Source organism: Rhinatrema bivittatum, unplaced genomic scaffold (genome assembly GCF_901001135.1).
Source record: "Rhinatrema bivittatum unplaced genomic scaffold, aRhiBiv1.1, whole genome shotgun sequence".
In the NCBI taxonomy this organism is placed as follows: domain Eukaryota; kingdom Metazoa; phylum Chordata; class Amphibia; order Gymnophiona; family Rhinatrematidae; genus Rhinatrema; species Rhinatrema bivittatum.
The window spans coordinates 126,075-151,056 of record NW_021820763.1 but is presented as its reverse complement, the minus strand read 5'-3'; the positions used below and the strand labels follow the sequence as shown (position 1 = coordinate 151,056).

At 45.3% G+C, this 24,982-nt stretch overlaps 1 protein-coding gene across 2 annotated transcripts in view; it reads right to left on the bottom strand.

Moving 5' to 3' along the window:
• The window catches only part of LOC115082093 (interferon-related developmental regulator 2-like), a 99,184-nt gene that overhangs the window by 24,518 nt on the left and 49,684 nt on the right, over nucleotides 1-24,982 (bottom strand). For both annotated transcript variants that reach the window (XM_029586358.1, XM_029586359.1), the window contains 4 exons: nucleotides 18,879-18,929; nucleotides 10,492-10,673; nucleotides 9,128-9,233; nucleotides 2,272-2,409 (listed from right to left, as the gene is read on the bottom strand). In XM_029586358.1, the coding sequence (XP_029442218.1) occupies nucleotides 2,272-2,409; nucleotides 9,128-9,233; nucleotides 10,492-10,673; nucleotides 18,879-18,929 (477 nt within the window). The remainder of the gene's footprint in view (nucleotides 1-2,271; nucleotides 2,410-9,127; nucleotides 9,234-10,491; nucleotides 10,674-18,878; nucleotides 18,930-24,982) is intronic.

Below are 24,982 nucleotides of genomic sequence, written 5' to 3'. Positions count from 1 at the left end.
AGCAGCCAAAGCAATCTCCTTGCTGCACAGCCGATGACATCGTGCACAAGGAGGTTCTCAGGAGATCATACAGGGCATCCGCTGTATAAGCGACCGCTGCTTCCATCCGGTCCGCCTGTTCTGCCTCTGCCGGAGGCAGTTCCTGAGCCGTAAGCAATTGCTGTATCCATCTAAGGGTGGCTCTCTGCATGAGACTACTGCAGATGGCTGCCCTAACGCCAAGTGCCGATACCTCAAATATCCGCTTGAGAAGAACCTCGAGCTTCCTGTCCTGGAGATCCTTGAGGGCAACACCTCCTGTTACTGGAATTGTGGTGCGCTTAGCGATGGCCAAGACAGCTGCATCCACTTTAGGAACCTTAAGGAGTTCCAAGAACTCATCTGGGAGCGGGTAAAGCATCTCCATGGCCCTACTAACTCGTAGAGTGGCTTCCGGGGTGTCCCATTCCCGAGTCATGAGCTGTAAAAGGCTCGGGTGAAAAGGAAAAATCCTAGGAGGAGCGCAAAGACTGGACAACACAGGATCCCCCGGGAAAGGATCTGCCATTGACTGCGGAGCTGGAATATCGAGTTCAGTGAGCACATGCAGTATCAGAGGATCCAGCTCGTCCCTTCTAAACAACCGGAGCACCCGCAGATCATCCTCCTCAACTGGGGTGGCACTATCCACACCATCACCCGGGTCCGCAGCGTGAGGGTCTTGGGGAGGTGGCACCGTCCCTGCATCAGGGGCTGCATGGGGTATCCGGGCCCTGAGCGCCTCCTGACTGTCCGCAGGCCTGGGTATCATTGCTGGAGAAAGTTCTTGCCAAAGCAAATCAGCCTCTGCCTCCATATAAGCCTTATGAAACAGAACAAATTGTGATGAAAAAGGGTGGTCTCTTTAAGGCAGGCACAGGAGGAGGAGAAGGAGGCAGAGGCTCACATGCCGGAATGAGAGGCCTTTCAGGGCTTAAGTTAGGAGACGGAGGAAAATCCCCTCCCCCGAAGGCCTGTGCAGCATCGGGGAGTGAGGCACCTAAAATGTCTGCCGTTCCCGCGCTTCTTGGGGACAGGGCCGGCCGTTGAGAGCGATCCTACCAACTTCTGCCAACATCTTGCGGCCACAGAAGAGATAATCTTTTGCCTTCCAGAGGCAAATTTGAAGGGCCTTCTCCCCCGGGGATACACTGCGAGCACAAGCCATCGCAGAAGAGCCGCGCTGCTGGCTCCCCACAGGCTGAGCACTGGGATCCCTGTGGCATGGTAAGTGCAGCCGCAAATAAAAAATCAGCTGGGTAGAAAATCCACCCCTTCTGGAGACCCAGGAAACAAGCAGGCTCACTCGGTATCTTTGTTTCTTTTTTTTTTTTTTTTAAACAGAGCTTGTGCAGCAGGGGAATGAAACGTCCCATGGCACAGAGGAATTGAAACGTCTCTGGCTGAATGTAGGGGGAGGGACCGGCCTACCGGTAAATCCCCCCTAGTCACCGGGCTGTAGCTAAATACTCCAGGTATTCAAGCTGCAAGACCCAAGGTCCAGCGGTGCCTGCTTCAACTTAAACTGGCCCCTTCTTTATGCCCTTTGTTTTTTTTTTGGGGGTTTTTTTTTTTTTTTATATAGAGCAATCTGTACTCCTTGACTGAAAAAACCTTTGATTTCTCTTTATTTATTTATTTTTTTAACTCACAAACCAGTTGATCTAGTCATTTACCCACCAGTATGTAAAATCCCTATCAAATAAGTAAGAATCAAGAAATATGGAAGATCAGGACTGCAGGTTATGCCATCCTTCATCTGCTGAAGACAGAGAAATACTGAGGAACTGCAGGTGGCACACTAGGTTATATATAGTGCCAGTGAAACTTTCAGTCTCAATCTGCTGGCAGGAAGGCAAAACCGAGGAGTCTGGACTGATGTGGGTACATACAGGGAAACGGCAGTTAACACGACTGGCACCCTTAACAGTAGGCATGGGGTAATCTGCATGGAGCGGAAGATACTGGTACCCTAAAAAATTGCTGGGTACACTTGATAGACCATTTTGCTCTTTATCAGCATTCATTATAAGGTTTTTTTTCTGAACACTCCTCGTACACCCTCCTAAACCTGGATCACATCAGAGCATGCTACCTGAATCTTAGTTAGGGCTCTTTCGTGAGACAGTTGACCCCTCGTTTTTGAAGGTCTGTCTCTGGGAAAAGGTTAGTTACTAAAATGCATCTGTCCTTGCATAGACCAAAATGGATTTCTGTGTCCCAGTGGGGAAAAACTGCAAGAGAAGTGTGTACCTCGATGAAATGTAGCACGTCACGGAAGATGGAGCGCTGCTTGCGCCGATCAGTTTTGGCCCTGTACTTGTTGCTATCAGTCGCCAAGGCCTTGAGCTTTGCACACAAGAGATCTGTCTCTTCGTAAAAGAAGTCCTCCTGGGAAAGGAAAACATGACAGATCAGAGCTGCCAGGAGCGGCAGAGGCAGACTGATCACCCCATACACTCCTGCTGGGCAAAGAGTGTGCCTGATGGAGAGAAATGCTGCTGTAAGATGAAGCTGAATTTATTAGAAACTTAAGAGTCTGCTCCTTAACAAGCCCAGATCGTGTTCAAGGCCAATTACAATTAATAGCAATCATAAAATCATTGACAAAATAAAAAAAATAGATAAATACAACTGAATACAAAACAAAAATGAAAAGGGTTTTGTATTGGCTCCAACACTGTGCCACAGCTTTTAAGGATACAAAAAGCATAATATCCACAGTTGCTATGAAATAAAAGAAGCCTAAAGATGTAACCAGCTTTGTGTTCTTCATAACAATTTGTCTAATTTCACCAGTTCTGCTAATTTATAAGCCTCTTTAAAGAGATGCATTTTCAGCATTCGCTTAAAAGAGTCAGATTCGTTAAGGATTGATAAGGAGCTGGATTACCATGAGGAGAGCTAAACATTTTTTTTTTGTTTTTATATTTTATTAAAGTTTTTACAACCATAGCTGAAAATATTTTTATCATTATCTAGATTGCTAGTAATGTCTATGGTTAGTTACTGTTGCTAACTGCAAATAATGCTAGGGTTACACTGTAAACTAAGTTTCTCTAAGCTTTTAAGATAAAGCTAGGATTAAAATAGTTAAGTTTCACCAGCTAGGGCTAAAACAAAAGTTAGACAATATACCTCCACTGGGTATTGTGTGTGGCTGACTGCTCTATGAGCTGTGCGAAGGCTTCAAACTTCCTTAATCCCATTTAAAGAACAGGCAGTAGGTGAAGCTGAGGCCTAACTGATAGTATAAATTGTAAAACCCTACCAGTAGCACACCCTTGAATTTGGATTTAAATTACATGCTTTTCCAAACCAGAGTTCAAGGTAAGTGACATTTCATGTACAGTAGGTGTTTCTCTGCCCTAGAAGGCTTACAATCTAAGGGCCTGATTTACTACGGTTTTTTTCCCATTCCACGTCTATGGGAAAAATGCTTAGTATATAAGGCCCTAAGTTTGTAACTTAGGATAAAAAGGTTAGGGCTCTTCAGCTTGGAGAAGAGATGTCTTTCTCCATAAGATTTAAGAACATAAGAACATAAGAAAATGCCATACTGGGTCAGACCAAGGGTCCATCAAGCCCAGCATCCTGTTTCCAACTGTGGCCAATCCAGGCCATAAGAACCTGGCAAGTACCCAAAAACTAAGTCTATTCCATGTAACCATTGCTAATGGCAGTGGATATTCTCTAAGTGAACTTAATAGCAGGTAATGGACTTCTCCTCCAAGAACTTATCCAATCCTTTTTTAAACACAGCTATACTAACTGCACTAACCACATTCTCTGGCAACAAATTCCAGAGTTTAATTGTGCGTTGAGTAAAAAAGAACTTTCTCCGATTAGTTTTAAATGTGCCCCATGCTAACTTCTTGGAGTGCCCCCTAGTCTTTCTACTATCCGAAAGAGTAAATAACCGATTCACATCTACCCGTTCTAGACCTCTCATGATTTTAAACACCTCTATCATATCCCCCCTCAGTCTTCTCTTCTCCAAGTGAAAAGTCCTAACCTCTTTAGTCTTTCCTCATAGGGGAGCTGTTCCATTCCCCTTATTTTGGTAGCCCTTCTCTGTACCTTCTCCATCGCAATTATATCTTTTTTGAGATGCGGCGACCAGAATTGTACACAGTATTCAAGGTGCGGTCTCACCATGGAGCAATACAGAGGCATTATGACATTTTCCGTTTTATTCACCATTCCTTTTCTAACAGATGACACAAAATTGTTCAGAGTAGTTAAATCACAAGCAGATTGTGATAAATTTCAGGAAGACCTTGTGAGACTGGAAAATTGGCATCCAAATGGCAGATGAAATTTAATGTGGATAAGTGCAAGGTGATGCATATAGGGGAAAATAACCCATGCTATAATTACACAATGTTGGGTTCCATATTAGGTGCTACAACCCAAGAAAGAGATCTAGGTGTCATAGTAGATAACACATTGAAATCGTCGGTGCAGTGTGCATCGTCGGTGCAGTGTGCTGCACCGACGATTTCAATGTGTTATCCACTATGACACCTAGATCTCTTTCTTGGGTTGTAGCACCTAATATGGAACCCAACATTGTGTAATTATAGCATGGGTTATTTTTCCCTATATGCATCACCTTGCACTTATCCACATTAAATTTCATCTGCCATTTGGATGCCCAATTTTCCAGTCTCACAAGGTCTTCCTGCAATTTATCACAATCTGCTTGTGATTTAACTACTCTGAACAATTTTGTGTCATCTGCAAATTTGATTATCTCACTCGTCGTATTTCTTTCCAGATCATTTATAAATATATTGAACAGTAAGGGTCCCAATACAGACCCCTGAGGCACTCCACTGTCCACTCCCTTATCCTCCTCTGTATCTTTTCTAGTTCTGCTATGCCTTTTTTGAGATGTGGGTGATCAGAACTAAATGCTATGGTCAAGGTGTGGTTACACCAAGGATCCATATAGTATTACTATGTTTTAATCTCCATTTGTTTAACTATGTACATATTGATTTTAGATGAATTTTTGTGGATGCTTCTATTTTACCCTCCCAAAACTTTGGAGGGTACAGGATGGTGAAATTTGTACTTACCAAATAATTTCCTTTCCTTTAGTCCTAGCAGATGAGCCCACACCTGCAGGATTTCCCTGCTTGCCAGTAAGTGGAGGCAGACAACGTTTTCCATGTTTTTTTTCTTCTGCTTACGTCACTCACTATATATATCCTGGGACAGCTGGGTGGTTTCTCAGTAGCCTCTTGCCCTAGCCTACTACATTGATGTTCTGCATTTCTCCACCCCCCCCCCTTTTTTTTTGGGGGGGGGGAGGGTGCTTGGACTGGTCTGCTAGGACTAAAGGAAAGGAAATTATATGGTAATGGAGAAATTACTTACCTGATAATTTTGTTTTTCTTGGTGTAGACAGATGGACAAAGGGCTAGTAGGTTTATGCTCCCCTGCCAGCAGATGGAGACTGAGCAAGCTGATGTCACAGTATATATAACCCTGCAGTGACCCCAGCCTGCCAGTACTCTCTTCAAAAGCAACTATGGACAGACTAGCAAAAAACTTGATTAAAAACAGATAACCAGAACTGTACTCAACCATAAACACTGAACTCGCATAAGATTCTAGATACCCTAAGCTAGGGTATCTGGATAACCATTTACCAGTAATACCTTGAGACCTAGCGCCTCATAGGAAGACTATTGACAGACTCATGCAGCAGCCGAGGGCAGGAAGCTGAGTGTCTACACTAAAGAAACAAAGTTATCAGGTAATTTCTCCATTTCCTAGCATGTAGACAAATGGACTCAGGACCAGTGAGATATACCAAAGCTACTCCCCATCAGGATGGGAGGCTGCCCGCAATTCAGTCAACACCGAACGTGCAAAGGCTGCATCCTCCCGGGCCTAAACATCCAGATTATAAAGCCTGGAAAAAGTGTAAGGAGGACCACATCACACCTCGGCAGATATCGACAGGAGACAACAGACTAACCTCCACCCATGACGCTGCTTGAGCCCTAGAGGAATGAGCCCTAACCTGAGTAGGCAACAACTTTCCAGCATCCACATACGTGGCCGTGACCACCTCCTTAATCCAATGAGCTATGGTAGCCTGCGAAGCCGGAACGCCCTGCTTACTCCCGCCACGGAGAACAAACAGGCGAAATGTCTTTCAAGAAGACTCAGAGACCTCCAGATACCACACAAGATGTTTAACATCCAAGGAGCGCAAAAGGCAAAACTCCTTCACATACCTGACCTTATCCAGGAATGGCAAGGAGATGGATGGATTCAAATGAAAGTCCGAGAATACCTTGGGCAAGAAGAATGGAACAGCACGCAGCTGGAACGTCCCTGGAGTTACACGAAGTAATGGCTCCCAGCAAGAGAAGGCCTGCAGCTCATAAATCTGACGCACAGAACATATAGCCACCAGGAACACAGTCTTCAAAGTCAAAAACCATAAGGAAAGGCTACGCAGTGATTGGAATGTACGGCCTGCCAAAAAGTCCAGCACCAAATTAAGACTCCACAATGGAACCAGTAACCGCAAGGAAGGCCTAAGGTGCTTCACTCCCTTCAAAAAACGGGCCACATCAGGATGAGATGACAAGGAAACACCATTCACCAGGCCTCTGAAACAGATAAGAGCCCCAACCTGCACTTACAAGGAATTAAGGGCCAAGTCTTCATTCAATCCATCCTACAAAAAATCCAGAATGAGAGGGATCTTAACTGAACGAGGAAGAACATCCCATTCCTCACACCAGGCCTAAAAAACTCTCCAAACCTGTACCATAAGCCAAGGAAGTGGAGAACTTGCAAGCGCGGAGTAAAGTGGCAGTCACCGCAGAGAAATAACCACGCTTTAACAGGTGAGCCCTCTCAAATGCCAAAGCGTAAGACAGAATCGAGTCGGATCCTTGTGAAGAACCGGTCCCTGCTGAAGCAGATCCATGTGTGACGGAAGACGAAGGGAGGCCTCCACTAGGAATCATCGCAAATCCACATACCATGGATGTCTGGGCCAATCCGGCGCCACCAGGAGTACTAGCCTCCTGTGGCCTTCGATCTTACGAATTATCCTGCCAAGCAAGGGCCACAGAGGAAAGGCATAAAGCAATCTGTCTTCCGGCCAGACCTGCACCAGAGCCTCTATTCCTAGGGACCATGGATTTCTCCTGTGACTGTAGAAGTGAGGAACCTTTGCATTTCGAGAAGTCACCAGCAGATCTAGGAACGGAAGGTCCCAGCAATCCACAATCAACGGATATGCCTCGGCTGACAATACCCACTCTCCTGGGTCCAGACTCTCCCTGATGAGAAAGTATGCTCTTATGTTGTCTTTTCCTGCAATGCGAGAGGCAGAGATCATCTGCAGATGACCTTCCGCCCATTCTATCAGCTGATCTATTTCCTGCGACACTTGCTGGCTCTTGGTTCCTCCCTGGTGACTGATATAGGCCACCGTCGTTGCGTTGTCCGACATCATGCGAACCGCTTGATCCCGCAGACTGTGGCTGAACTGCAAGCATGCCAGCCATACCGCCTGGGCCTCCATGCGATTGATGTTCCAGCAGGATTCTTCGACATTCCAGTGCCCCTGGGCCATTAACTCCAGACAGTGAGCCCCCCAACTGTGGAAACTCACATTTGTCATGAGTACTAACCAGGCTGGAAAGGACAAGAGAACTCCCTTTCTCAGATGATCCTCCTTCAACCACCACTGGAGATGGGAGCAAACTTCCATCGGCAAGTGGAGCCGAACCGCATAATCCTGAGACTGTGGGTTCCAACGAAACAGCAGACAGCGCTGAAGATGACGCATATGCGCCCTTGCTCACAGCACCACTTTTAGGGTAGATGCCATCAAGCCGTGTAGGTAGGACCACACCATTGGGCGTATGGTGTTCATCAGCTGATGCACCTGAGATATCAATCTCTGGATCCAAACTTCCGGTAGGAAAACTCTGTCCTATCCCATGTTGAACTGGATCCCAGATAAGCCAATGACTGGATAGTTGAAGATTGCTCTTGGTCAGGTTCACCACCCAACCGAGCTCCTGCAATAAGGAGATCACTGTGTGTCACCAGACGGCTCTCTTGCTGAGATCTGGCTCGAATCAACCAGTCGTCCAAATACGGGTGAACCAGGATTCCTTTTTTTTCGCAAGGCTGCCACTACCACCACCATAATCTTGGAAAATCTTCTGGAAGTGGTGGCTAAACCAAAAGGCAGCACTCGAAACTGATAATTGCGCCCCAACACTGCAAAGGAAATATGAAGGTATGCCTCCGACAGATCCAAGAAGGTCAGACATTCCCCTGACTGCACTGCCATTATTACAGAGTGTAAGGTTTCAATTCGAAAACGAGTCACCTTCAAGTGACAGTTGACCCCCTTGAGATCCAAGATGGGATGAAAGGAGCCCTCCTTCTTGGGCACAACAGAGACGGTCTCTGGCTGCAGGGGGATAGGGCTTTGGCTTTCACCACTACACTCAGCTTCTGCACCCGCTGCCTTTCAGATGCTTCAGCAGCTAAGTCCACGCCAGGAACCGGCTACCGGATCAAGGCACACTTCTGAGGGATTTCAGAAATCGCCTCAGGAATTCTCAACTGGGGGAGAGACCCTTAGGTATCACCGCAGGAGCGGGGCTTGTTCTTCCTTTAAATTGAAGGTAATAATTTTCTCTTTGTATTAGCACTGCAAACCTAACACCATGCTAGTGTGGGGATAGCATCCGCATCTGCTAGGAGACAGAGATACTGAAGAACTGAGGTCACTGCAGGGGTATATCTAGGTGATGTCAGCTGTGAAATCTGACTCTGTCTCCCATCTGCTAGCAGAGGAAGACATAACCCACTGGGGTCCTGAGTCCATCTGGCTACATGCTAGGAAATCCCAAATTTGTCTATGGAAAGTGGGGGGATTCAGTCCAAGCAATTTTATCCCCCTCTAGAACAATGTGTGGTAAACACTGGCAAGCCCAGCTCTTCTGGGGCTGCAGAACTCTGCCACCAAATTTGGCAGCTACAGATAATAAAGCAATCAGACTGGACTCTGCGCCTTAGCCCTATACATACAACTGTTAAGAAGAAAACTTACATCTAATTCCCGGGCAAGCTCAAAGAGAAGAGCTATGCTTTCTCCCACCACGATCCGCAGGTTGACGTTCTCGCTGGACAACATACTAGGTAGCCGGGGCAAGTGACTAAAGGAAAAACAAAACAAAAAAAGAGATTCATTTTTTCATTTATTAAAATTTATTAATTGCCTACCACAAGGAGGCCTAGGCGATTTACATCATCAACATACATAATAAAAACATAAAATTGACATGTACAATAACAATTTTCATGTTTCACAGAAACAATAAAGCTCAATATCATATAAATAGAATGAATAATCAGTCACTCAAAATATATATCATTATCCTGACATCTTTGAGAGGATTTATTCTGCTAACACCACTCTAAAATATATTGTATGCACGTCGGAGTAAATACTCTTTCAATAACTGTCTAAATTTTTTCACATCATCCAAAGATCTAAGTTCAAATGGAATAAGATTCCATTGTGCAGGTGCGGCAATGGAAAAGGAGGTCTCCCGAGTACTATATAAGTGTGCTTGTTGAACAGATGGAATTTCTAAAAGATTCAATTGAGATGATCTTAAGCATCTTACAGGTTTATAAATGCGTAAAAGGGCATTTAGCCAGTAAGAGGAATCTGAAGCTAAAAGCTTAGAGACAACCATGACTATTTTATATATAATACGTTCAGTTACTGGTAACCAATTAAGACTGCACAGAACTGGAGAGATATGATCACGATGTTTAGAATGGGATACAAGACGCGCAGCCGAATTGAGTAATAATTGTATCGACTGTAATGTGACTTTAGGAGGACTTCAAGAGCCCAGAAACTGTCTTCAGTGGTTCAGCCTCATTTCCTCTCACGTCTTCCCTTCCACCCCATTCTTTTTCAAAAGCAGCTTCCTTCGTGGTGGTGCAACAGAAAACAAATGGAGTCTCCTCTACAGGCACACAGTGAGGCTTTGGTTTAGCTCCTAAGCTGAAAGAAGTGGTTGGTCACAGAGCAACAGATTAATTCCTTCTCTGCACAGCAGTCTGTGTATTATGCACAGGCTGGCAGAGGGCAGTGCAGCACTTAGCTGCATAAAAGCGGAAATGCCAGCAACAGCCTCTAAGGGCTCTCTTTTCTGCAAATTAAAGGCCTTGAATGGACAAAATGAAAATATTTAACTACTTTTTACCTAATCTTTAAATTCAAGATGTCAGCTACAACTATGCAGTTGATACCTACTACAAGCTTCCCCTCCCCCCCGGATAAAATTTATTTGCTGGGCAGTAACGAACAGAAAGGTAAAATGTACAGGCTGTTTATGCAGATAAATTCCACAGCATCCATCAGTGTCATGAGGTGTCAGGTCTCAGTCTGTCACTTACATTAATAGCATCTTCTCCACCTGAGAGCTGGGGCAGATGGTGAGCAGGAGGGACCAGGATTGCAGGGCACTGCAGTGAAGGACCTGCAGCTGGGGGTTGTGCTGAGCTGGGACTGGGGACCCTTCATCAACATAGGAAGCGCTGAAAATGCTCTCCAGGCAGGTGAGACAAGAAACCAGATCCTGGGAGAGAGAAAGGACGAAAAATAAACCAAAACACACAAGACAGAAAAAGCAGAAAATTGTGAAAGATACGCTCCTGGCTGTGCTATCCCCTTACACAATAGTTGGAAAATTATTGGGGGTTGAAGGCTATTTGTGTCACTTTATCCCTATTCCTCACAACCTGTGGTGCCTATGCCCATGCACCAGAGGACATGACATCCCATGGTACCCACTACACCCTGCAGCTGTCAGCAGAAAAGGAAAATTGGTTCTTACCTGCTGATTTTCATTCCTGAAGTACAACAGATCAGTCCAGACAAGTGGGTTTTGCATCCCTACCAGCAGATGGAGACAGAGAACTAAAAGCTTTGAGGCACTGCTATATAACCAAGAGTGCCACCTGCAGTCCCTCAGTATTGACCTGTACCCAAGCCAACTATAGAGTAACAATTCTTCAACAACCCCCTAAATGAGGGCAAATACCAACCCCAAAGGTTGGAGCCCCCCAAACAGAAAAACCACAAATCAACCCAAGGGGCTAACCACAACCTGGCAAACCTTTTTAGGTTCTGTATATATACATTCTGACAGTTCTTCCCAGTAAGCATGTCAGAACACAGACTTGCCATAACGGTCTTGAGAACATTAAGGGGCTGGGTCTCTGGACTGATCCGTGGTACTTCAGGAATGAAAATTAGCAGGTAAGAACCAATTTTCCTTTCCTGTTCATACCCCAGATCAGTCCAGACAAGTGGGATGTACTAAAGCACCCCTACACTGGGTGGGGCCTGCGAAAGACTCCCTCTCAACACACTTTCACCAAAGATCAGCATTCCTGGAGACTGAACATCTGAATGGTAAAGGCAAGATAAACTGGGAAGAGAAGACCACTTCACTGCTCTACAAATCTCCTGTGGCGACACTGACTGACACTCGGCCCACAATGCTGCCTGCGCTCTAGTGGAATGCACACGCAATCCCTCTGGAATTCTCCCCTTACAAAGGCAGGCCGAAACAATAGCTTCCTTCAGCCAATGCATTACCGTGCCCTTGGAGGCCTTGCATCCATTTCTGGCACCTCCAAACAATACGAAAAAATGATCCGACTGCTGAAAACTGTTTGTGACCTTTGCCGCCAGCGACACAGCAGACCAATTAGGGAAGGCAGGAGCTCCACAGTCTGATTCAGGTGAAACGAAGATATCACCTTAGATAGGAATAAGGGTACCATGTGCAAACACACTCTCATCCGAAATCTTCAGAAATAGTTCCCTACAGGACAAAGCCTGCAACTCCAAGATCCTTTTAAACAAACAAATCACCACCATAAATACCACCTTCAGTGTGAGGTCCTTTAACGAGGCCTTCCTCAACAGCTCAAAATGGAGGCCCACAAATCACCTGCAAGACCAATTTTAAACTCCACGCCGGACCCAAGCTATGCATCAGTGGCCGCAGTTACTCAAACCCCTTCAAAAAACTCAACATCCGGATGTGAAGCAAACAAACTTCCCTGGAGTATAGCTCTGAGACTCACCAAGGCTGCCACCCGAACCCACAAGGAATTGTAAACTAAGCCCTTGAAAATCACAGGCTGTTATCCTTTTTGTTCAAGTGCCTGCTTCAAAAGTCAAGTCGCAAGACAAAAGTGATCTGCCCAATCCAAGAAAATAGGACCTTGCCTTAACAGTCCCTGCAACTGGACCAATCTCAGGGACCCGTCAATTACATGCTGAACCAGATCCGTGAACACGGACGACGCAGCCTCTCCAGCACCACCTGGACCATATGCCTCTCGATGCGCCTAAACACTTGACCTATTAATAGTCATGGAGGGAACATGTACAGTCGACCATGGAAGAACCCGAGCGTCTATGCCCTCGGCTGCGACCTATCGTCTGCGGCCGAAGAAACTTGCTGCCTTGGCACTGCTTTTGATGCCATTAGATCCAGATGGGGTCTGCCCCAATGAGACTGGATAAGGCCAAAAGGCCTCCTTCGACAGTTCCCATTTTCTCGGGCCCAACTGTTGCCTGCTGAGATAATCTGCTTGCATGTTGTCCCATCCCGCAACTTGTGAAGTGGCTATCTCCTGCAAATGTTGCTCCACCCAGGCAAAAAGGCCCTGGGCTCCATGGGAAACTGCGTGACTCTTCGCTTCCCCTTGCCAATCAATATAAACCACTGTTGTTGCATTGTCCAAAAGCACTCTGACCAGTTGACCTTGGACTTGTGGAAAGACTTCCACCAATGCCCTGCACACTGCTCTCATTTCCAAGCTATTGATAGGCCAGGACCAGGCCATCCTTGTGCCATCTGTTCTTAACAGATCTTCCCTCAACCCTTGAGGCTGGCATTCGTGATTCCTATAACCCAGTCCAGAACCTCCAGGCCCAACCCTTTCTCCAAACTGGGCTAACACAGCCACCACGAGAGACTGGACCTGGAAGTACCCTGTAGCGGTAAAGGCCGATGAAACTCCTCCGAGAACGGATTCCAGTACAACAGCAACATCCCCCTGTAGAGGGCGCATGTGGGCAAAAGCCCATGCACCAAATTCAACATAGATGCCATTGAACCTAGACCGGAAGATAATCCCAAGCCCTGAGCACTGGCATCCACAAAGTCTGCATCATCTGGAACTGTAACCTTTGAATCCTCACAGGAGAGAAACACTCTGCCGAGCTGAGTTTCGAACTTCGCCCCAAGTATTCCAGAATCTGGGTAGGGGTCAGGTGACTCTGCCAAATTCTCCACCCAGCTCAAGTACCATAACATATCCATCACTGTGCGCACAGACTGCCGGCATACCTCCTCCAAGTTCACTCTGATAAGCTAGTCATCCAGATAATTATGAACTAGGATCCCCTCCCTGCGGAGAGCCGCTGCCACCACCATCATCACCTTTGTGAACATGCAAGGTGATGTCACCAAATCAAACAGGAGGGCCCGAAATCAGAAAAGTTACCCCAGAACCATATTAAAAAAAACTGACATTCTTCCTGAATACGAATGTGCAGATAGGCTTCTGTTAATTCCAGTGAGGCCCAAAAAACTCCACAATTAACTGCAGCTATCACCGTCCACAATGTTTCCATATGGAAAAACAGGGAACTCACAATATCACATTTCACTTTTTGCCCATTGAGGATGAGACGAAAGGCTCCTTCCTTTTTTTGGCATGAAACAGTAAATTTAATGCCTCCTGCGACCACACTACTTGGCTGCCACCGATACAATCATGCCAGCAACTGAAGGCTATACAACATGTTCCGAATTGCCACTTGCTTGCCTTGGACACTGCGAAACACCATGAAAGCTTCTGTGATGGGGCAAAATAATTCTAAAGCTTAGCTGTCAGTTATTACCTCTAGGACTCATTGGTCCCAAGTAATCACGTAATCCTGGTCCACTCTTCATAAAACTGTGATAGACGGCCTTCCACCGCCATCTCGAGAGAGTGGACCAGTCTGGCTTCATTGTGAAGCCTTGGAGCTGCTGGCCCCCTGGTCGGAGCCCTCTCAGGGAAGTCTATAGGTGCCTCAAAAGGACTGCTGCCTACCAGATCCCTGGTTCTGCCCTGAAGACAGTGCAGAACTCTTATTGGGGTGAAAACCGCCACACCTCCCGAAACCTAGAGCGAGGCGGAAAAGACTTCCTGACTGTCATCTTATCCTCCAGCAGCTTATTCCCTTTAGACTCCGCCAAAATCTTCAATTGTTTCAGGTCCTCCCCGAACAACAGTTTTCCTTCCTTTAAAGGGAAGATTACAGAGCTGAGACCACAAATCAGCTACCAATTTCACAGCCACAGCAGATATCGCACCAAGACCGCCGTGACCATATTCCTGGCCGAAGTCCAGCTCAGGTCATAAAGCGCATCAGCCTCATATGCAATCCTGGCCTCCACCTGAGTTGCCTGGCTATTAACACCATCTGCTGAAGCCTTCTCCTGAGACTTCTGGACCCAGCATAAAAAGGCCCACTGCATCAGACTTCCACAGATTGCTGCTCAGAGGATCAGAGGCAAAGCTTCAAACATCCTCTCCTGATGAATCTCTAGCTTACAGTCCTGCGCGTCCTTTAACGTTGACAAACCCGCAACCAGAATGGTTGACTTGTTAGTGACTGCCGAGACATAGAAACATAGAAATGACGGCAGAAGAAGACCGAATGGCCCATCCAGTCTGCCCAGCAAGCCTCACACATTTTTTCTCTCATTCTTATCTGTTTCTCTTAGCTCTTGGTTCTATTCCCCTTCCACCCCCACCATTAATGTAGAGAGCAGTGATGGAGCTGCATGCAAGTGAAATATCTAGCTTGATTAGTTAGGGGTAGTAGGGGCAGTAACCGCCGCGATAAGCAAGCTACACCCATGCTTATTTGTTTTACCTAGACTATGTTGTACAGCTCTTGTTGGTTTTTTTCTTCTCCCCTGCTGTAGAAGCAGAGAGCCATGCTGGATATGCATTGAAAGTGAAGTATCAGGCGCATTTGGTTGGGGTAGTAACCGCCGTAACAAGCCAGCTACTCCTCGCTTTGTGATTGCGAATCCTTTTTTTTCTTCACCCCTGTCGTTGAAGCTATGCAGGATATGCGTGAAGCATCAGTTTTTTTTTTTTTTTTTTTTCCCCTGCCGTTGAAGCAGAGAGACTGATGCATGCATCTTCAGCAATACAGCAGCTGCAGGATATCCTCCATGAGGGTATACTATTTTACTTTGGCTCTTATCACTTTGGGGCTCGCCTCTGGGAAATCACATTCCTGGTTTACCAGCTTCTTAATTCTTTTAGGGAAAGGAAAGGCTTTCGGTGGACCCTAGAGTCCAACCAACACCGGATCCACCCCTTCAATGTCCAACTCCTCCTGTACCACCTTATAACCCAGTTCCTTCCAAACATGTGAAATAAGGGGTCTCATCTCCTCCTTACGGAACAGATGAACCACCCGTAGGTCATCTCCCTCCGTTACTGGGACCTCTTCCAGATCAGCCATATCCTTATCCCTGTCCTGATCAACATCTGCCATGAGATCTGCTAGATCATCCTGATCCACCCTCAGACCAACCCCCATGACCATCTCCAGATCCGAATCAACTGAGCTGCCAGGCCCCTCAGGATGGTCTGGGCCCAGCTGGCAAAGGATGTCCCGACCCCTTGGCCAAGGAATTCCTTGGCCTCTTTGCAGCAGGACGAGATGGCTGACAGAAATGCCTTTTTATAGCCAGTGCTTTTAATGTTATAAAGGCCTTATGTATAAGCAAGACAAATTCAGAGAAAAACTCCATATTACCTTCTCCCCTGTCCGGCCCAGAGCTTGCATCTCCCCCCCCCCCCTTTTTGACGGGATTGCCGGAGACAACAGGGAAGGGAGTCCCTGGGAGTCAGTCACCTTCTGAGCTGTAGCCCTTCTCCTGCCTGACAGGCTGTTTAGGCTCCCAGTATTGATCCTGACAGGGCCTTGGGAACCTGTGGTTCTCCTAACAGCCTCGTTCCCCCAGGGGGGGCTCCTCCCTTCCAGAGACGAATCGCAGCATAGCGCCGCTGTATTCAACTGTCCCTGAGTCAGGCTGCTGGCCCAATAAGGTTTCCTGCACTGGGAAACTGCTGTTGACGCCATCTTGTCTCCATGCGGTCAAGCCTACTGCAGAGGAACAGAAGCCACATGATCGCAGCACACAGGAGAAGTTAGGAACACTGTCCAACGCAGCCGGAGCTGCGAACAGAGGAGCTACACTGCTCCCTTCCCCCAGCACAGGCCTGCCCCAATGATCAAACCAGAAACAGCCCAAGCTTTTGCTGCTGAAAGAAAAATATAACTTTTTTTTTTTTTTTTAAAGAAACAGCAGATACAGCAAAGGAAGAATTTCAAGCAAAAAAAAACCAAACCCAAAAACTAAGACTTCTCTGCTGCTGACAACAGCTCTGGGAAAGAGCCTTCAGGGGATGAGGGAACCAGGACCCCTGACTGTCAGACCCCTGGATCTGTTGCAGGCTAAAGCTGATCAGGGATTACCAATCCCTAACCCATGAAGGAACCTAACACCTCAGGGAGCATCTTCTAACTTCTCTTCTTCTGTCCCTTCTTTCTTTTTTTCTTCTTAACTGCAGGTCTGCACCTCTACCATCTGCTGGAGACAGAGAAATACTGAGGGACTGCAGGTGGCACTCTGGGTTATGTAGCAGTGCCTCAAAGCTTTTAGTTCTCTGCCTCCATCTGCTGGCAGGAATTCAAAACCCACTTGTCTAAACTGATCTGGGGTACAAACAGGAACCAAATTTTACCCATATACACTGAGAACTGTTTCTCGGGTTTAAAATAAATGCTTGTGATGTCTTTTAAAATCCTGGAGATCATGGATTCTCTGCAGAGAGAACTGCTGACGGAACCCCCACAAGACAGGGAAATACTGGATCTAGTACTTATCAATCGAGGCAGTATTTCTGATGTCGCAGTGGATGATCATTTGAGATCCAGTGATCACTGTAAGATGGTGTTCAGGATTAGAGCACCAGCAGTGAACTTTGTATGGAGGCAGCAGAAGAAAAGAATTTTAAATAAATAAAAGGTGAAAGGAGCTGGGGGGATATATTTCTCTCTGTACTGATAGGCTGAAGAACAGAAGGGTCTAAGATAATATGAACTGACATGATCAGTATTTCATGATATGTTGTCAATTAGAATATCTATTTTTTCATTAATCTTTTTAAATTTTGTTGTGAACCACCACGACTGAATATACAGTGACTGCGCAGAAATAAATAAAGGGGGGGGGGTCAGCTGGAGAGGGTAGAGGTTGAGAGAGAGGATCCAGTTAGTGGGGGGGAGGGGGAGCGTGGAGTGATTGTTGGAGGTGTATCCATGCCCGCTAATTTGGTTTGATTGTCCTCAGAGGTCATGTGACTTCTCAAGTGCTAACATGTGATCGTATTGACTAAATGTTTGGGAAGCCCTGACCTAAACCCTTTGAAAATGGATCTCTTTACAGTCATCTAAAAACGAAATTGGCAAAGAAGCTGATGGCATCTCACGAACAAACCGAGTGAGGCATGAGCTTTGGAGGGCAAGAATCCCCTCTGTCAGATGCATGAAGTGCATAAGTAATTATTCTGTAAAAGGTGCCATCAGCCTCTATCATTTGTATTGCCAGAGACTAACATGCCTACCTCTCTGGAAGCTTTCATCATATAAAGCAAATACATTATCAATTTATACACCTCTTTATTATATTAAAACAAAAAATAAGTCTTTACAGTTCCTTCCTTTTCTTCCATTTATAATATTCATAAAACTCCCTCAAATATGTTCGCATTAATTGATCAAGGGTTTGGGTCCCTCCACTGGCAACCTGCTGGATGCAAAACAATTGTCCCATCTCTTAATGAAAGTATAATGCGACCATCATATAGTGTCACTCTGTGCTGACGGCTTATGTGAAGCCTATGAGGCGCAAGGACTTTCTAATCATAGGTCACTTGTACTGAGTTTGTGTGTATATATATATATATATATATATACACATATACACATATACACACACATAATATATTCGTATATATATATTCGAAAACGTAACGTGCTGTTCCAGAGATAAGTGCACGTTACGTGCACCTCTCTGATGCATCTATAGTTCCAGCCAGGAGAATATACGAACTCAGTATAAGCGACCTATGATTAGAAAGTTCTTGTGCCTCATAGGCTTCACATATAAGCCGTCAGCAGAGAGTGACACTATATGATAGTCGCATTATACTTTCATTAAGAGATGGGACAAGAGCTTTATGTTATAGCAGAATTCATATTAACTTATTGAGTTCATCTCTTTTTTGCTATTTTTTGGGTCTTTTTCTCACTGGATACAAAACAATGACATTTGTTAATAAACTGACTCCCGTACTGGAGACCCGTGACTGACATACATTGGTTTCATTTATAATAAGCAGGTTCTTGCTATTTATCTTATCTTTGTTGTCACACACTTAGGGATTTCATTTTTCTTCTGCCAAATGAAATGTTCTGGTATATTCCTGTATTACTGTTTTGGCTAACTGATTACCCCCTGCAGGGCTGCAGAAGAACCGAGCTGCTGTGTAACCCCCTCTTCTACAGTGCTAAGGCATCGCCAATACGCTGACCTTGATGAAAAGTGCACTAAGGCACTGGACGCATGCTGGCTTGAGCAGGCCCTGCAGGAAGGAAACAACACAGTTCAGATGCTAGTTACCTCAACATCAGCTGCTGCGATGTAGCAGCACATCCCCAGGGCTGTGGCACACTGGAGAGAAGGAAAGAAAAAAGGAACGTAAGAATTTGCCATACTGTGTCAGATCGAGGGTCCATCAAGCCTAGTATCCTGTTTCCAATAGAGGCCAATCCAGGTCACAAATATCTGGCAAGATCCCAAACAGTAAACATATCCCATACTGCTATCGTGCACTGATAACAGGAATTACTCACAAGAAAGGGCTTATGAATGTTTCAATACTTTATTTACACAATATTTATGATTTAAGCAGCATCATTGTGAACAGCAATGAACAAGTGGGTACCAGGGGGATGAAGTACATTATACATAAATACCTCCTGTGTTATATAGTTCAGAGATCGCTCCCCAATACAAGCCAGGTCTTGTCAGTGCTGGCCATGGCAGATGGATCATCTTGTCCAGCTATGCAGAGTGCCAGCAGCAGTGCAGGCAGTGGTGCAGCCATTCCACCACTTGCACTGTGTTCTCTGGGGCAGTGACACTGTAACCCTGTGAACGCTTAGGCAGCACTGTATACACAGATGGTGCTGCATACATCATATATACTACATAAGGTCCATGTTTATCATCACTCAAAAGTTTCTGGAAACTTGAGGGGGAAAGCGTGAGCATGTGTAACGGGCTTATTTCTTATTTCTGAGGGGTGTTTGTGTGTGTGTTGGGGTGAGTAAGTGGCATCTCCTGGTTATGAGGAATCTGTTTTTCTGGATCTTTCCAAGATGCTCACATTCTGTTCAAACACACCATAGCCCATGTCCTTCTATAGCCAGCAGATCAGTGCATTCTGAACTACCCCCTAACTGTTTTTCACCCCCCCCCCCAAAAAAAAAAAAGGAAACTTGGTTCTTATCTACTAATTTTTGTTCATGTAGTACCACAGATCGTCCAGACTCCTGGGTTTTGCTTCCCTGCCAGCAGATGAAGACAGAGAAAATTTCACTAATACTGTACATAATCCAGTGTGCCACCTGCAGTCCCTCTGTATTAACCTGTACCCAAGACAAGATGACAACCACCATAAATTTCTAGCAAGCTTCTAAGAAAACTTGCTCCCCTCGAATGAGCCAGAAGAAGGTGATGTTTCCCAAAAAGACAACAGAAAACTCATTTCCAAATTTAATATAAGCGATCAGCATTAAAAACCTCCAACAAATCTGCACTATATACAAAGCAGCAGTACAAATAGCGAACTCTCCCCCAAGTAAATGGGCGGGTCTCTGGACTGACCTGTGGTACTACAGGAATGAAAATTAGCAGGTAAGAACCAATTTTCCTTTCCTTCTACGTACCTAGATCAGTCCAGACTTCTGGGATGTACCTAAGCTCCCCTTAACTCGGGTGGGTCGTGGAGAGTTCAGCTTGTAGAACACTAACTAAAGCACATGGAAGACAGAGCCTCGACATCCAAACGATAATGTCTAGAAAAAGTGGGCAACAACTTCCCAGTAGCCACCCAACAAATTTCAGGCGGAGACACCTGCTGTGACTCAGCCCAGGAAGTCACCTGAGAACGCGTCAAGTGCGTCCCTAAACCTCCCGGTAGTGGGCGCCCTTTAGAAATGTAAGCTGACTCGATTGCTTCCTTCAGCCACCACACAATTGTAGCCTTAGATGACTTATTTCCCTTCTTTGGACCACTACACAGTTTTCCCTTGATACTATAATAAGTTGTGTTATTACAACTAATCCATATTATATTATCTATATATATCTATTTATATTTTTATAACCTGTTTTTGTTAATGCATTTAACTGTTTTAATGTATTGGTTCCCAGTTATCATACTGTTTTATGTACAACGCAATTACGTATTTTTTCGTTCTCAGTACACCGACGTGATATCTCTGATGAGCAGCGGTATATAAAAACCAATAAATAAATAAATAATCTTAAGATACCTCAATAATACATGCCTCCAATTTAAGAGTCGCATGAGGTGTAGAGGAATCCAAATTCATAAAAGCTGGAAGCTCTACTGTCTAAGATGAAACGCCGAGACTATCTCAGGCAGAAAAGGCGGCACCATGCATAAAGATACCCCTGAATCAGACATCTGTAGGAAGGGATCTTGACACGACAGCGCCTGGAGCTCCGAAATTCAACTGGCCGAATCAATAGCCACCAAGTAAATCACTTTAAGAGTCAAGTCCTTAACCGCAGCTCTCATTAGTAGTTCAAGCCGAGCCTCACACAATCCTCTAAGGACTAGATTCAGATTCCAAGATGGATAAACGTTCCATACCTAAGGACGCCAGTTCTTACCTCCCTGAAGGAACCGTAGAACGTCCATATGTGCGGACAGAAGATACTCTTGCAACTTACCTCAGAGACAACCCAATGTCGCTACCTGGACACTTAGAGAGTTAAAGACCAGTCCCTTGACCAGACCTTTTCTGTAGAAAAGCCAAAATATGCAACACCATAGCCTGAACAGAATGAGGCTGCATGCTATGAACAGCAGACCAGGACTCTAAGATACTCCAAATTCGCACATGTCAAGGATGCAGAAGGTGGAAATAACCGCTTCGGAATATCGCCTCCATCTCAGTTGCCTCCTCTCAGAAGCAAGACAGAAGTGAGTCGCCTGACCCAAAAATATTGGGCCCTTGCGGAAAACAGTCAACTGATGTCCGAACCTCAGGGGCCGGTCTATGGCCATATTGATCAGATCCGGGAAGCATGGTTGATGTGGCCACTCTAGGGCTACCAAGATCACATTGCCTGGATGTTTCTCTATCCACCGTAATCCCTTGGCCACAGGAGGGAACACAAAGAAGAATCCCTCGAGTCTGCGGCAGCACCAGAACTCAGATTCCTTTGTATCGTGTTCTGTTCAGTGGCTGTAAAACCGTGATGCCTTGGTATTCGATTTGGTCAGGATATCCCCATCTTCCGTGAATGAAACACATCGCTGCCTCCAACAGCTCCCATTCCCCGTGGTCTAACCTTCCAGAGACTGACTGATAAAGTCGACCTGAACGTTGTTCACTCCTGCAATGTGAGATACTGCCAGCCACTCCAAGTGCTGATCTGCCCAGAGAATCAACTCCCGGGCCTCTCGAGCCACTGCCTAATTCTTGGTTCCACCTCGACAGTAGATGTAGTCCACAGTCATCACATTGTCAGATAGGATCCATACTGGATGGCTGCGTAACCTTGGCAGAGAGGCAAGCAACATGAAATGCATCGCTCTCGTCGCAAATCGATTGATAGACTATGATGCCTCCTGTTTCAATCATTGGCCCTACGATGACTGATCTTGCCACACCGCCCTCCATCCAGAGAGGCATGCATTAGTGGTGACTATTATCCAATTTGGAATCTTCAATTCCACAACACACTTGAGATTAATGCAGGTAAGTACCACAAAAGACTGTCCCTGGCTTCCCCCTCTAATGGAGAAGATGACGAAACTCTTCCAATAATGGATATCTGCTGGAAGGGAGGCATATCCCAGCAGTCTGGACTGATCCTGGTAAGTACAGGGAATAATGGATTCCAGCAGAGAAGAGCCCCTTGCAGAGGCCGCATATATGCAAACACCCAATGCATTAATTCCAAGGTCAATGCCACAGAACCCAGAATGTAAATAGTCCTAGATCCTGGGCACCGAAAGCTTTAGCAGAAGCCAAAACTGACTCAGCAATTTCTCTCCGTGAGAAACACTCTCTCCGCCAGTGTGTCGAACTGAGCTCCCAGATACTCCAGAGTTTGTAAGAGGACTAAATGGCTGGTTGCTAGGTTCACCACCCACCCTAGAGACTTCAAGCGCATCGGTACCTTCTGTGCTGATTGTCAACAGAGGTAATTTAATTTCGCACAAATAAGCTAGGCATCCAGATATGGATACACTAACACATACTCCTTTTTACAATATGGCTGGCCCCCACCACCACGGTAAAGGTACGTGGAGCCATTGTCAGATGAAGGGAAGGGCTCAAAACCAAAAATGTTCCCTTAGGACCATGAACCTCAGGAATCTCTGGTGCTCCGGCCTAATGGCTATGTGCAGATATGCCTCTATCAAGGCAAGAGATGCCAAGAATTCTCCCTTGCATACCGCCGCTATGACGGACCTCAGAGTTGGATCTCAGAGTTTCCATAAGAAAATGGGGACCTTGAGAGCTGTATTTACCTTCTTTAAATCCAATACCTCTTGAATTGGATAAGGGGGGGGGGGGGGGGGGAAAGAAACAAGATGCTTAACTTAAAATTGACCTCCGGCCACACTAAGCGTGTTCAGGGTCTGAGCCAATAGACTCTAAGCCACGCCAAGCATGTTCAGGGTTTGAGCCAACAAACTCAGTAAGACATCTCTGTGAAAAAAGAAAAAATGTGAACAGAGACCAAAGTGACTTCAATCATATGCAATTTCTCTCTCTTCTAGAAGTGAGAACGCCAATTCCTCATCAGAATCCTCCGATGTCTCATAAGAACATGCCATACTGAATCAGACCAAGGGTCCATCAAGCCCAGCATACTGTCTCCAACAGCGGCCAATCCAGGCCACAAGAACCTGGCAAGTACCCCAAAACTAAGTCTATTCATAGAAACATAGAAATGACGGCAGAAGAAGACCAATAGGCCCATCCAGTCTGCCCAGCAAGCTTTCACACTTATTTTCTCATACTTATCTGTTACTCCGACCGCTGCGTTCAGGGCCCTTATTGGTAACTTTTTGATTCTAATTTCCTTCCACTCCCGCCATTGATGCAAAGAGCAGTGTTGGAGCTGCATCAAAGTGAAGTATAAGGCTTAATGTTTGAGGGTAGTAAACGTCATATCGAGCAAGTTACCCCGATGTTTGTATACTCATACTGCTCAGATCAATGCCTTGTTAGATGTTGTCTGGATGTAAATCCTATTTCTTCATTCTCCCCTGCTGTTGAAGCAGTGACCTGCGCTGGATATGCATTCCATTCCATGTTACTGTTGCTAGTAATAGCAATGCTATTTTCTAAGTCAACTTAATTAATAGCAGGTAAAGGACTTCTCCTCCAAGAACTTATCTAATCCTTTTTTAAACACAGCTACACTAATGGCACTAACCATATCCTCTGGCAACAAATTCCAGAGTTTAATTGTGCGTTAAGTGAAAAAGAACTTTCTCCAATTAGTTTTAAAATGTGCCACATGTTATTTATTTATTTATTTAAGTTTTTTTATATACCAACATTCAAGACGATAGTCCCATCATGCTGGTTCACAAGAAACAGGGGTGCAATTAAAATAAACTTTACAATTTGAACAATAGTGCAGAAAAGCAGTTACATGTAACTGCTACATGTTACATGTTAACTGCTACTGTTACATGTTAACTTCATGGAGCTCCCCCTAGTCTTTCTATTATCCGAAAGAGTAAAAAACCGATTCACATCTACCCGTTCTAGATCTCTCATGATTTTAAACACCTCTATCATATCCCCCCCTCAGCCGTCTCTTCTCCAAGCTGAAAAGTCCTAACCTCTTTAGTCTTTCCTCATAGGGGAGTTGTTCCATTCCCCTTATCATTTTGGTTGCCCTTCTCTGTACCTTCTCCATCGCAATTATATCTTTTTTGAGATGCGGCGACCAGAACTGTACACAGTATTCAAGGTGCGGTCTCACCATGGAGCGATACAGAGGCATTATGACATTTTCCGTTTTATTCACCATTCCCTTTCTAATAATTCCCAACATTGTTTGCTTTTTTGACTGCTGCAGCACACTGAACCGACGATTTTAAAGTATTATCCACTATGACACCTAGATCTCTTTCTTGGGTGGTAGCTCCTAATATGGAACCTAACATTGTGTAACTGTAGCATGGGTTATTTTTCCCTATATGCATCACCTTGCACCTATCCACATTAAATTTCATCTGCCATTTTGATGCCCAATTTTCCAGCCTCACAAGGTCTTCCTGCAATTTATCACAATCTGCTTGTGATTTAACTACTCTGAATAATTTTGCATCACCTGCAAATTTGATTACCTCACTCGTCGTATTTCTTTCATATATTGCTCTGAAATGGGAGAAATTCCTGGAATTTAATAAATGTGGAGTCTGCCAATCCTTATTT